Consider the following 13,742-nt stretch of genomic DNA (forward strand, 5'->3'; position numbering starts at 1 on the left):
TCCTATCCTGCTGCACCCGCTCACCCCCCCCCCAAAAAAAAAGTAGGGAAAATTTTTGCTCTGCTTGTCAGTTGGTTCTACTCCACAGGGCTGTCATACACATTAAACAACAAAAAATGTGCTTGCTTAGTTGTCAAACAGAGTTTTGGCTGGTATTACTTTGTTGACATCTCCTAACATACCATAAGAATGCTCTCATTATTTTAGCACTGACAACCCTCTATTTATGTCCTAGCAAACCAACCCCCAAGTGCTTCTCTTCCACAGAAATCTCTTGTTTCCAGAACTCTGCCTACAGATGGTGTCTGATACTATATATATGAAGCTATATATATATATATATATGAAGCTATATATTTACCCAGAGATGGAATCTGGGTTGGAGGCTCCAAGATTACTGAGGTAATAGAGCGTAATGATTCAGAGCATGGGCAGCTAAGTTAGACAGATAGACCCGTGCTTGGATCCTTGCTCTGCACGACCCTAGGCTAGTTGCTTAATCTCTCTGAGCCTTCATTTCCTCATCTACAATAGGTATATCAGTAATATCTACCCTCTCCAAGGAGTTGTTTTGTGAGAACTGAATGAAGACTTGGAAAGGTTAAAGAATTGTCCAAGCTCACCTAAGTAACATAAGTTGTAGACTTGGAAATTTGACTCAGGTATGTTAGCCTTAAAATCTTTCCACTACTCCAGTTTCTAAGAGGTTCAGTTCTTTTGTGTCTATCTGAACAACGGACAGCTACATTCCCAGTAAAATGCAGCATGTCCATAGGATAATGCCTTACCTCCAGTGAATCCTAAACTTACGAAGAGCATGCATAATGCATTTGTCAGTCTACTCTTCTGGAACTCAGATTCAGATATTAACAGAAGCTGCCTCTTCCTGCTCTGAACTTTTGATGAGATTCTGTTCAAAGGCTATTGAAGAACTAGGAAGGCTACACAGGAGGAGACCCTTCCCTACCGGAGAGCTAATTATTTTGCCCTTGCCAAAAAGTGATGCTTATTTCTGACATATCTGCTTAAGACTCCTATATGATGTGCTCTGGTTTCTGCACAGTGGACAGAAGTTGTATTCAGTCCATTAGCCATAAAGGAGAGAGAAGGAAACACTGAACTAGTCACCAAATGTGTTGATCCTTGGCTGGAGAGCAGGATCTATAGTCAGCAGATTGTTGCTCTCTTGTGCTACAGAAGGAAAAGTAACATCTGGGAAGTTTTCAGTCTTCAGGTTTGAATGTTAACACTAGCTCTCACTTGCCTCCATAGCTATGGCCTTGTGGCTTCAAACCAAGTGCCACAGGTAATTTCTCACATTTGCAGGGAAGGAAGTTGTTTCCTGGAAACAGGGAAAGATCCTTCTCTATCTTAATCTCAACAGTTGAGAAGCTCATATATATACACATACATATGTGTATATATACATATATATACACGCACACATATATGATAATTAAAAAAAAGGTTAAACTGGGTGCTGGTGGCTCATGACTGTATTCCTAGCTACTCAGAAGGCTGAGACCTGAGGATCATGGTTCAAAGCCAGCCTAGGCAGGAAAGTCTGTGAGACTCTTTATCTCCAGTAAACTACTCAGAGAAAGCTGGAAGTGGTGCTGTGGCTCAAGTGGTAGAGTGCTACCCTTGAGCACAAAGAGTTTAAGGACAACACTCAGGCCCCATAAATGACAAAGAAAGGTTAAGTTTTGTGAAAATTGATGCTAGTGTACTAGGAATATTGCTTCTCACAATGAAAAGAATGAGGGGAAATTACAATAGTCCAAAGATAAGTTTCCTCAAATGCTGTTTGGGTGACTACCTAATACCTTTAGCCTGGTCCTATAGGCCTTCCCTTGGGGAACAAGGCTGAAGACAGCATAGGGTGTTAATAAATTCTGAACCATCAAACCCAGATTGACTTCATGTGGAAAACATCCTTTGAATGCCAGGTGATGACCCTAAATGCAGGATAGTTGATAGTATTAAATGAACAATAGTTGATAGTATTATGTCAAGGGTCCTATATGTGGTAATAGTGCATGTCTGTAATGCCAGAAGTCAAGATGCAGAGGCAGGAAGATCATGAGTCCACTTGGATTACATAGCTAGACGTTGCCAGAAAACAGAAATAAAACAGGTTCCTGATACCCAGTGCTGCATAGAACCTGGAGCAAGTGTGGAATTGGTCCATGACTGGCTCCCTTGAGGCAGGATTTTATTTTACTTTATTTTTTTGGGGTCCAGTCGTGGGGCCTGAACCCTGGGCCTGGGCACTGTCCCTCAGCTCTTCAGCTCAAGGCTACCGCTCTACCACTTGAGCCACAGCACCACTTCCGGCTTTTTTTTTTTATGTGGTGCTGAGGAATGGAACCCAGGGCCTCAGGCATGCAAGGCAAGCACTCTACCACTGAGCCACCTTCTCAGCCCCATGAGACAGGATTTTAATTCCCTATAAGTGTCAAAACAACTGAAAGATTGTGAGATGAAATTTAGATATACTGCTATGTCTGAAATATTGAGACGGGGTCAATTTTATTTTCTACTAGACAATCACCTGATGTCCTGTCTGAAATGTTAGGAATATGTGCCTAAATTAATCTCTAAGGCATTTCATGTTCTTTTTAAGCACAAATGATTAAGATTTAACAGTGTATTATTAGCATCTTCCTGCTGTTGAATCAAATTGAATTCAGTCATTTAAGAAACCAAGACTTGGCTGGGCGCGGGCGGCTCACGCCTGTCATCATCACTCAGGCTGAGTGAGATCTGAGGATTGTGGTTCAAAATCAGCCTGGGCAGGAAAGTCCATGAGACTCTTATCTCCAATAAACCACCAGAAAACTGGAGGTAGCGCTGTGGCTCAAGTGGTAGAGTGCTCGCCTTGAGCTGAAGAGCTGAGGGACAGCGCCCAGGCCCAGAGTTCAAGCCCCATGACGGACAAAAAAAAAAAAAAAGAAAGAAAAAGAAAAAGAAACCAAGGCATGCTGGGTGCTAGTGGCTCATGCCTGTAATCCTAGCTACTCAGGGGGCTGACATATTAGGGTCATGGTTCAAAGCCAACCAAGGCAGGAAAGTCCATGAGATTGTGATCTCCAATTAACTACCAAAAAGCTGGAAGTGGGAGAGTGCTAGCCTTGAGCACAATAGCTCAAGGACAGGACTCAGGCCCTGAGTTCAAGTCCCAGGACTGGACCAAAGAAAGAAAGGAAGGAAGAAACGAAGACTGGAAAGCCATTTCTCTTATTGCTCTCAGGCCCAACACTGGCCCTGTGACATTTCTTTTTCCTTTTTTTTTTGTTGGTCATGGGTCTTGAACTTGGGGCCTAGGTGCTGTCCCTGAGTTCTACCACTTGAACCACTGCTTCTGGTTTTCTGATGCCTGGCTCCAGTGACCTTTCTTAAAGTGTCAGGCACACCATATGTTCTGGTTATTGCCTTTAAAGTTCTCCAACTTGGTCTTCAGTCTGTGATCTCTCTTTCCTGGGCTTTACAGTTAGGAGACAAGAGTACATGGTGGTTAAGAACACAGGCTATAAAGCTGGGCAGATCCTTGAAATGCTTATTCTACCACTGGAAGGATTAAAACCAGTTGCATCAGCTCTCAAATTTAGTTTTCAAAAAACCTCTCAAACATGTGAGGTGTAAATGAGATATTTATGGAGTGTTTTTTCCTATCTGGCACATTGTATGCTCCAGGTAAAAGTGACTTCTCATTATTTGTAGTCATTATTGGGGATGGATTTGGGGATAATTGACTAGGGCTAGAGTTGGGAATGGTTGAACTGGCCTCCTCTCCAGTCCCCAATGGAGTCTGGTAGCAAGAAGGGGGAACTAGAAATCCTAGTCAGTAATACCCCAGCAGCAAAACCCTGTCACACCAGCCTCCATTTGCAGCTCTTTTTCTTTGGCTGCAGTATGTGAAGTCTATGTGTCTTGAGCCAAGCAGAGCCTACAACAGAACCATATCAGTTGCATAAAAGAAAAGTTCTTGTTTTGTTCATTGTGGACCTCATTCCTGGAAACAGGTGTAACACATTGTAGATGCTTATGAAGTGAAGATGAGGAATTCTGATCCCCATCAAGAGGAACTTTGCAGAGATCAAAGCCTATTCCTTCCCTCCCTCCTACCCCCTCCCTCCCTCCCTCCCTCCCTTCCGAAGCTTCCCTTCCCTTCCAAAGCTTCCCTTCTCTTCCCTTCCTTCCTTCCTTCCTTCCTTCCTTCCTTCCTTCCTTCCTTCCTTCCTTCCTTCCTTCCTTCCTTCCTTCCTTCCTTCCTTCCTTCCTTCCTTCCTTCCTTCCTTCCATCTTTTCTTGGGGCTGAGGATGGAATCCAGGGCCTTGTACATACTAGGTAAGTGAGCACTCTACCACTGACCACTTTTCAACCTGTATCTTTTCTTAAAAAAAAGTAAACTTTGTTAAGATTAAGACAAGCAAAAGGAGCAAGAGTTGTAGTTCGGATGTCAATCCTAGAGCATAACTCATAGATTACTCACCTCTGTAAGAACCAAGCCTTTGAAAACATGGCCCAAAGTAAAACAAAAGCTGGAAACAAGCAATATTTGGAGTTAGCATCAGTAAGGAGATAATCAGAATTCTTGTGTGATCAGACCAATACATCGTTTAGAGATCGGCAAATGCGTGCAGCAGTGCAGAGAGTAAAGCAAGGCCATTTGTCTTTAGTTTAAGTAAGTACTAGAGGTAAATGCAAGGTGGTAGGAGATTCTTTCCTGGGTGCATATATTCTTTTTAGGTTCTTAATCCTTCACCAATTAAGGAACACGTGCAAACCAGTAGCTTGGCAGAAAGCACACAGTTTTAATATTTTCCTTCTATTCTCCCCTTGACAGGTCTCACCACAGCACCCATGTAACACCACTTTCAGCCCAGCTCGTATCCAATCTGGCACAACGTCTAGGAAATTGGAAGAAACCCTCATCGATAATGACATGTCTAAGAACCTACAAAAGAAGCAGTTATCAAACAAGATTTCACTAAAGAAGGTATTAACCCTTTCCTCTAGCAAAGGTTGGAGGATGGTTGCCTGTTGGCCATTATTACTCTTCATGCTCTCATCTTTTTACAGAGGTCTTGCTGTGTAGCCCAGGCTGTTTAAAAAATTTTTTTTTGTAACTCTGGGCCTGGGCGCTGTCCCTCAGCTCTTCAGCTCAAGGCTAGCGCTCTACCACTTGAGCCACAGTGCCACTTCTGGCTTTTATTCTTTTTGCGTATGTGGTGCTAAGGAATCGAACCCAGGGCCTCATGCATGCAAGGCAAGCGCTCTACCACTGAGCCACCTTCCCAGCCCACCCAGGCTGTTTTAAAACTCAGGATCTTCCTAGCTCAGCTTCCTCAGTACTTGGGATTATAGACATGCACTGCCACACCAGGCTTTATGTTCCTTTTTTTCTTGCTGTAGCTCAACACTAGAGGAATCTAAAGTGGTTATTTGTTTGTGGAAAAATGCAGCCATTCTTGACCTTTTGATTTACATAGTGGTTTACATTTTTTTCACTCATTCTACAAACCATTACCATTTTAATTTACAAGTAATAGAGGAAATAACTATTATTTATATAATTATATTATTTGTTATATTAGTATTTTATTTAATAATATAATTTAATAATATGCTTTGTATGATTTATTATATTCATATTATATTATATTATAATATTATATGTATTCTTTATATTATATTACATATAATATGTATTCTTTATAAATAAATGATATTATATAGATGTGTTCAGGTGTTTTGTGAAAATAAAATAAAAAGAATAAAATAAAATAAAATAAAAATAACAGAAGCAAATCCCCTGTACTTCCAAATCCAAAAATGTATTTAGTATTGTTTATTATTTGGTATTATTTAGTATTATTCAATAGCCACATATCCTATGAACTGAGAAATCAGTTCATATATGAGAGGGAACATGTAGGTCTTTCTTGTTTAGGTATGTCAACCAAAATAATACCCATGAACAATTGGAAAATTAAATCATTGTGCCTCTATCATCATTTCCATTCTCAAATTAGTGTGTGTTTAACTATTGAGCTTCAAAGGGTTTGTAGAATGACAAAGTTTAGAGTCATCTCCTTTGGGAACTAAAAAGGGAAAAAGACATAATTTATAATGAAAACAATTGGCCAATCTGAACAAAACTCTATTTTTGATGTCAAATGATCTTATGAAGAGCAGCAGCCTTCAATTATTTATGTAAAAAATTAGGGTAGAAACAAAGGTAAAGCACAGACTGGAAGTAGGTAGATGTTGCTCATTAATTTCTGGATGTGGGCTATGATGATAAATGTTTCCTGCAGAATGCCACTAAATCAGAGGAATTATGATGGATAGTCTAAATTGGCAGAAGGATCAAATTACATAATATTTTTGTGAGAAAATACAGATAGCCTAAATTTTATCATTTTAGCCATTTCAAAGTATGTAATTGAGTGGCATTGGAGAAATAGCTAGCTAGCTAGCTAGATACACACACACACACACACACACACACACACACACACACACACACACACAAAATGTTCTATAGTTATCACCATTACCTTGTCTTGGAACTTGTCTGGATCTCCAAAATAGGAACCTAGTACCTATGGTGACTCACCATTTTCTCATTAGCCTCTAAAAATTATTTGTTTTCTCTGAATTTTACTATTCTTTATATTTCATGTAAATAGAATCATACAATGTATGACCTTTTATGCTCAGTTTTTTTTCACTTAAGATGATGTTTTTGAGGTTCACCCATGCTGTAGCATGTATCTGAACTTCAGTCTTGTTTATAGCTGAATTATACTTCATTGTATAGATGTACCACATTTTGTTTACTTATTTATCCATTGATTGACACTTGCATCGCATCACTTTTTGGCTATCATAGCAGTACTATTAGGCTATTAGGAACATTCATATAACATTTTTTGGTTGACCATTTGTTTTAATTTCTTCTGGGTATATATCTACAAGTGCAATTGGTGGTTCATATGGTAACTGTATGTTTAACTTCTTGAAGAACCTAACTGTTTCCCTAGTAGTTACATGACTTTATCTTTCTACCAGCAATATATGAGGGCTCTGATCTCTCCACATCATAGCTAATATTTGTTTTCTTTTTTGAAAAATTTAGTCAGGATAATGAACGTGAAGCAGTATTTAAATGTGCTTTTGATTTGTGTGTCCTTAGGAAATGATGTTAGCCATTTATGTATCTTTGGAGACATTTCTATACAAGTCCTTTGGCCATTTATTAATTGGATTGTTTATCCTTTTGTTGTTTACTTGTAAGTGTTCTCTATATATTCTGGATACAAGACCCTTATAAGATATGTGTTTTTTGAATGCTATAGTTTCCTCTTTCTGTGAGTTGCCTTTCTTTTTTTTCTGTTCAGGATGAGTCTCTACCACTTGAGCCACACCTCCAGTTTGTGAGTTGTCTTTAAAAAAATATTATCCTTAAGTTGTGACAAAGGAGTTGCCATTTAACAAAGCCATTTATGAATATACTATATATTGATTAATGTCACCCCTTTCAACATTCTCACCCATCCCTCCTCTATCCACCCCTTCCTTCACTGGGAGTTGCCTTTGATCAATAACTTTGAAATTTTTTTTAATTTAATTTAATTTTATTTGTGGACATACTGTACAGAGGAGTTACAGTTACATGGGCAGGATAATGCGTACATTTCTTGCAAAGCATAGCAGCTTCCTCCTTTGTTTACCCTTCACATCCCTTCCCAGCCTCCCCCCTCCCCCCCAATCCCAATCCTTCTCCTTCCCCCCCTTCCCTCCCCCCCCCCCCCCCGGCACCAACGTTGTAAAGCTCGTTTTGGACATGACAACTTGTACTTCTCATTGTTGCAACAGGTCCACCTGTATCCTTAAACAACTGGTTTTTCCCCATCTCCTCCACAAGTTATACTGACATCAAATATAGTGAAAGCAGGGGTTATACTGTGGGGGAGGGACATACAAAGCAACAAAGAGATAATCTTATAAATGTGTTAGAAACACATGCATGAAAGAAAAAAACATTAAAATACACATCTAAGGGTTCATTTTCCTGACATCACATTATCTGACCTTTTCTGCTTGACTCATACATATACTAGATATTACAAATAAGGGAAACCATGGGACCTACGTTTCTTTGGGCCTGGCTTACTTCACTTAATATAATTTTTTCCAAGTTTTTCCATTTCCTAACAAATGGGGCAATGTCATTCTTTCTGATGGAGGCATAGAATTCCATTGTGTATATATACCACATTTTCTTGATCCATTCATCTACTGAGGGGCATCTGGGTTGGTTCCATATCTTAGCTATGGTAAATAATGCTGCAATAAACATAGTTGTGCTGGTAGCTTTAGTGTGGTCTTGTTTGTAAACATTAGGGTAAATGCCCAAAAGTGGGATTGCTGGGTCATAGGGGAGCTCTATGTGAAGTCTTTTGAGGAACCTCTATACTGCTTTCCAAAGTTAACTTTGAAATTTTTTGATGAAATCTAATTTGACTTTTTGATATTTTTGCTTCCATTACGTAGCCATCACTATTACATTTTCTTCTAGTTTTATTTCTCATCCATTTGAGGTAATTTTTGTACATTGTGAATAATAAGGGTGCAGTTTCATTCTTTTGCATGTGGTAGTTGCAGTTGTCTTAGTACAATTGTTTAAAAAAGACTTTTAATACTTTTCCCCGCTGAATTTATCTTCTTGATACTTTTGTTGAAAGTCAGTTATCCATAATTGAACAGGTTTATTTGTGAGCATAGTTCTATTTCATCAATATATATGTCTATCCTAATACCAGTACCATAGTATTTTGATTACTGCAATTATGTAGTGTTTTAACATTGAAAGTGTGAGAATTTTGATCTTGTTCAGGGTTGTTTTGGTTTATCAGGGTCCTTGCAATTTCATATGAATGTTTTGACCAGTTTTTCCATAGCTTCAAAAAAAAAGTCTAGTGGGATTTTCATAAGGATGATATTTAATTTGTATAAAACTTTGGGAAGTATCACCATTTTAGTATTGCTTCATAATTCATGAACATAGAATTTTTTTCACTTATCAGGGTCTTTTGAAATTTCTTTCAGCAAAATTTTGTAGTTATATAGAGTCCAAGCCTTGTACCTTCTTGGTTAAATTTATTCTTTGATATTTTGTTGTTTGTTTAATATTTTTGTGTTTGCTTAATTTTCTTTTTTGGATCCTTCATTTGTTGATCATGTATCTTAACTTTAATGAATTCATTAACCAGCTACAATAAGTCTATAGGGGTTCTTTAGAATTTTCTCTATATAGAAGTGTATCTTTTGTGAATAGAATTTTATTTGCTTATCTTCAGTTTGGCTGCCTGCCAGCCTTCCTTCCTTCCTTCCTTCCTTCCTTCCTTCCTTCCTTCCTTCCTTCCTTCCTTCCTTCCTTCCTCCCTCCCTTCCTTCCTTCCTTCCTTTCCTTTCCTTTCTTTCTCTTTCCTTTTTTTTTTTTTTAGTACTGGTCCTGCGACTTGAACTCAGGGCATTGGGTGATGTCCCTGAGCTTTTGTGCTCAAGGCTACTGCTCTAGCACTTGAGCCATTTCTCCCTTTTTGGGAGTGGTTAATTGGAGATCAGAGTCTCAGGTACTTTCTTGACTAGTCTGGCTTTGAATCACGATCCTCAAAGCTCAGCCTCCTGAATAGCTAGGATTATAGGCGTGAGCCACCAGGACTCAGATTAGGATGCATTTCTTTTTCTTGGTTACTTTTATCTCTTGTTTTTCTGTTCACCATCTCATTTATTTTTGCTCTAATTGATATTGTTTTCTTTATTCTAGAAACTTTAGTTTTAGGCTTTTTTCCCCTAGTTCCTTAAGGTTGAGAATTTGGGTAGTTACTGGGTTGAAATCTTTTTCTTTTTTTCTTAACATAGACATATACTGATATATCTCATATGTTTTGTTATATTTTCTTTTAGTTTTTATTAATGTTAAAATATTTTCTAACTTTGGTTAATTTTGATTACTTCTTTAACTCATTAGTTTCCTAAGAATATACTGTTAATATCCACCTATTTGTTACTTTTCTAGTTTTCCTTCTGTTATTGATTTCTAGTTTCATTCTAGTTTTGTCAGAGGAGATACTTGGCATGCTCCTAGATTTTTTTAAACATTATCACTTATGAGCTGGGTACCAGTGAATCATGCCTGTAATCTTAGCTACTCTGGAGGCTGAGATCTGAGGATCACCATTCAAAGCCAAAGGAGCAGAAAAGTACATGGGACTCATCTTCAATTAACCACCAAAAAGCCAGAAATGGAGCTGTGGTAGAGTGCTAGCCTTGATCAATAGAAACTCAGGGACAGTGCCCACGCCTTGAGTTCAAGCCCTACAACAGGCACAAAAAAAATTGCATGGCCCATAACTCAGAGGAGACCATTTTGAAGTTCCTACTAAGGAATCCAACTTGGTATGTCAGAACCAAATAGTTTGGAGGCTAGAAACTCTACCCCTTTGGAATTATAAACTCTCAGTTCTAATCCTTTGGAATTAGAAACTCTCAGTTCTTCAAGGACCTGCCATCATCCTTGCCCCTATAAGAGGTACCTATAAATAGAGTTAGTATCCTCTCTATGAAAACCTAACTTGCAAGCCAGTCATCTTCCAACCTGATTTTTTCCCTCCACCCTACCCAACCATCTGGTGTAGAAATCCTAGAAACTTATTGGGTTTTGGACACAGATTGTGTGTTTTACTGCAATCAAATGGCCTCCTGTCACTAAGAGAGGGATATGGGACAAGAAAACATGTAAACTCTTTGACCTTGCACAACCTGAATTTCTTCCTGTTTCTGAATTTCACCTACAAGAGGAGCAGCCAAATGGTTTGCCTCTAATGTGTCCACAGAGCAGTAGAGGAAAAGGAGGTAGTCGTTCATTGATTTCTTCTTTAGGAATTTGTGTATGTGTGTGTGTGTGTGTGTGTGTGAGAGAGAGAGAGAGAGAGAGAGAGAGAGAGAGAGAGAGAGGAGAGAGAGAGAGAGAGAGAGAGAGAGAGAGAGAGAGAGAGAGAGAGAGATGGGGCTTAAATTCAGGGCCTTGGCGCTCTGTGTGTGTGTGTGTGTGTGTTTGGTGTTTGCTCAAGGCTAGTACTCTCTACTACTTGATCCACAGCTCCACTTCTGGCTTCTTGCTGGTTCATTGGAGAATGGAGTCTCACAGATTTTCCTTCCTTCCTGGGCTGGTTTCAAACCACAGTCTTCAGATCTCAGCTCCTGAATAGCTAGGATTTACAAGTGTGAGGCACCGGTACCTAGCTCATTAGGAATTTTTCAGGCAGAAATATTTCCAACTTTGAGATCAGTGACAGCACAGAGGTTGACTCACTTTTTTACTCCCACTCTTTCCAGAGCCTCGCTGAACCATCACCTGAGTCTGAGCACTTACAGTCTGCCATGTGCTCCTGTCCGAGCAACGCCTACCAGCACGCGGATTTCAGCATCCCAGCCACCAACCAAAGTTGTTTGGATTCTTCTGCTGCTAGACACAAAATGGCTTTAAATCCTCGAAAACAAAAGAAGAAGATTATTTTAATTGTAAGTTTTTCAAAAGACCAAGTTAAAAATTTCTGTTTAAGAGAAGATGAGTTTCAACCTTTGCAAAGCACTCCTTGGGAAGGATATGGTTTAGGAAATCCATATGCCAAGCAGGGATGGCAAAATTGACATAATCTTGACACCCCAAGAGGGAGGAGAGAGCATATGTGTATATGTGTGTATAGTATAATATATGCAAATACATTATAATTTATATAGTATATGAAAATATGCTATATTAATATATGATATATTATTATAATTTATTATATTACATATATAATACAATATAATATATATATATATTTCACCACACAAAGGCCTGGATAGTAGTATAATGCTTGCCTTGCATATGCAAGGCCCTGGGCTTCATCCTCAAGTATGGCAAATAAACAGAGGAAAAATACATGGCCACAGATCAAACACAGAGATCTGACAGCAAAGAGAAGTGACAGAGGCTAGAGAGCTAGGACAAAAATAAGCTGGAAATACTTAGTGTAGATGGTCAGAACATTGCTCACCTCATTAGGTTCCTTGGGGCCACACTGTATTCTAGTCTAGGGTAAGAAGTCATGTTCATTATTTGTTTAATTCACGGAGAAATGTTAAATTACGTTTCTTGATCCTTGCTTTTAGTAAAAAGCTTTGTCACAAAGAATTCTAAAGGTTCCCCTCACCCCGTGTTCAAAAGGATGTGTTGATGACTTTGAAATTCTACTTTGGTCAACTCCTCAATTTCTCAGTGATTTGGAGCTAAAAATAAAAGGCTTTACATCAGTTGGAAAAAATGCAATGATTGTGTAGCACAAGCATTTTCCAGGGAAGAGTATTAAAACCCAAATCATTCAGGTACCTGTCCAAAGTCAAGTACTCATGCAAGAGCAGAGCTCAAACTAGAATTCAGTCTTTTGACTTCCAGGTTGGTCCTATTTTCATGCCCACGATGTTGCCTATTCCTTACACATCTCAGTCTTCTTTTAGAAAGTTGACATAATACAAATGGGGAAAGCATTGGAGGAGCAAGGACCTGTGGGAGGGCTTCTGGTGCCTCTGAAATCATCCTTGATTTGCTATGAAGCAAGGGATGACCAATTAACAGATGCCAAACCCTATAGGTACATTATCTACCTAAGCACATCTTCAAAAACCTGGGAGGGAGGAAGGGAGGGTATGGTGGTGAAGGGAAACTTCATGTGACCCTTCTTCCTTCTGCACAAACTAATTGAGCAAAGATCAGAGCAGAACTTTCCAAGAAGACCAGGCCATCTACTTCACCCCTGTGACTTTCTCCTTGCCATATAGATGAACAGAAGAAGATTCAGGATTGCTTATAACACAGGGGCTGCTACCACTTGTCCATGCTCTGGAATTTCTTAAATCTGCAAGTCCCAGTGGGACTCCTGATTTTCAAAGTTAGAAAATAACTTGCCCAAGGTTACACAGCAAGTAAATGATGACGAGACTTGAACCCATATCTCTCTGACCTCATTTACTGAAAAGTAAATGATTTCAGTCTGAGGTTATTTGCACAGCCATTTTCAATGGGGGTACAGAGATGTACATCTGCCTTTTGATATTTCTCATAAGGACTCCCACTAAGCAAATGGGAGATAATTATTCCTCAATGCAATGCTACTCTGACATTCCCAGAGTTGACTGTAATTATCTGAAAACCCTATTTACATTAAACCAATTTCAACCCATGCAGCATAAGGGCTTAACTCGTCACCATTTTTTTTTTGTCTTTCTTCATGAGAAATCCCTAACCGTCTTTTATTCTTTTGAGCAGAAAAGGTCAAATTCATGCTTTCCCTCATTGCCCACGGAGAAGCTAAACAGGATTTGTTGGATTTTGGTAAATTTTCCAATTCCAACATTATGTTGTCAGGCTCAGCAGACCCATTTTTCAGATTTCTGGCTTTCCAGTGTGTTTTGGTAGTATCTGAGGTGTTTTCAGAATAATCCTACAGCATAATGCTCAAAGATTAGGAACTCCAGGTGTGGATAAATCACTTCCAGTAGTGATCCCTAGGGACCTCTTATAGGAGGCCATGGGGTCTAACTCTGGGCCTGGGTGCTGTCCCTGAGCTCTTCAGTTCAAGGCAAGAGCTCCACTACTTGAGCCATAATACCACTTCTGTTT

The 13,742-nt window shown here is 39.1% G+C and overlaps 1 protein-coding gene across 1 annotated transcript in view; it reads left to right on the plus strand.

The window, feature by feature from the left end:
- Kiaa1210 (KIAA1210 ortholog) overlaps positions 1–13,742 on the plus strand; it is a 39,244-nt gene that overhangs the window by 11,293 nt on the left and 14,209 nt on the right. The window contains exons 4-7 of the mRNA XM_042702508.1: positions 268–303; positions 1,064–1,234; positions 4,851–5,003; positions 11,414–11,599. Coding sequence (XP_042558442.1) covers positions 268–303; positions 1,064–1,234; positions 4,851–5,003; positions 11,414–11,599 — 546 coding nt within the window. The remainder of the gene's footprint in view (positions 1–267; positions 304–1,063; positions 1,235–4,850; positions 5,004–11,413; positions 11,600–13,742) is intronic.

The sequence above is a fragment of the Dipodomys spectabilis genome, unplaced genomic scaffold (genome assembly GCF_019054845.1).
Source record: "Dipodomys spectabilis isolate Male_0828 unplaced genomic scaffold, ASM1905484v1 ptg000325l, whole genome shotgun sequence".
NCBI classification, from domain to species: Eukaryota; Metazoa; Chordata; class Mammalia; order Rodentia; family Heteromyidae; genus Dipodomys; species Dipodomys spectabilis.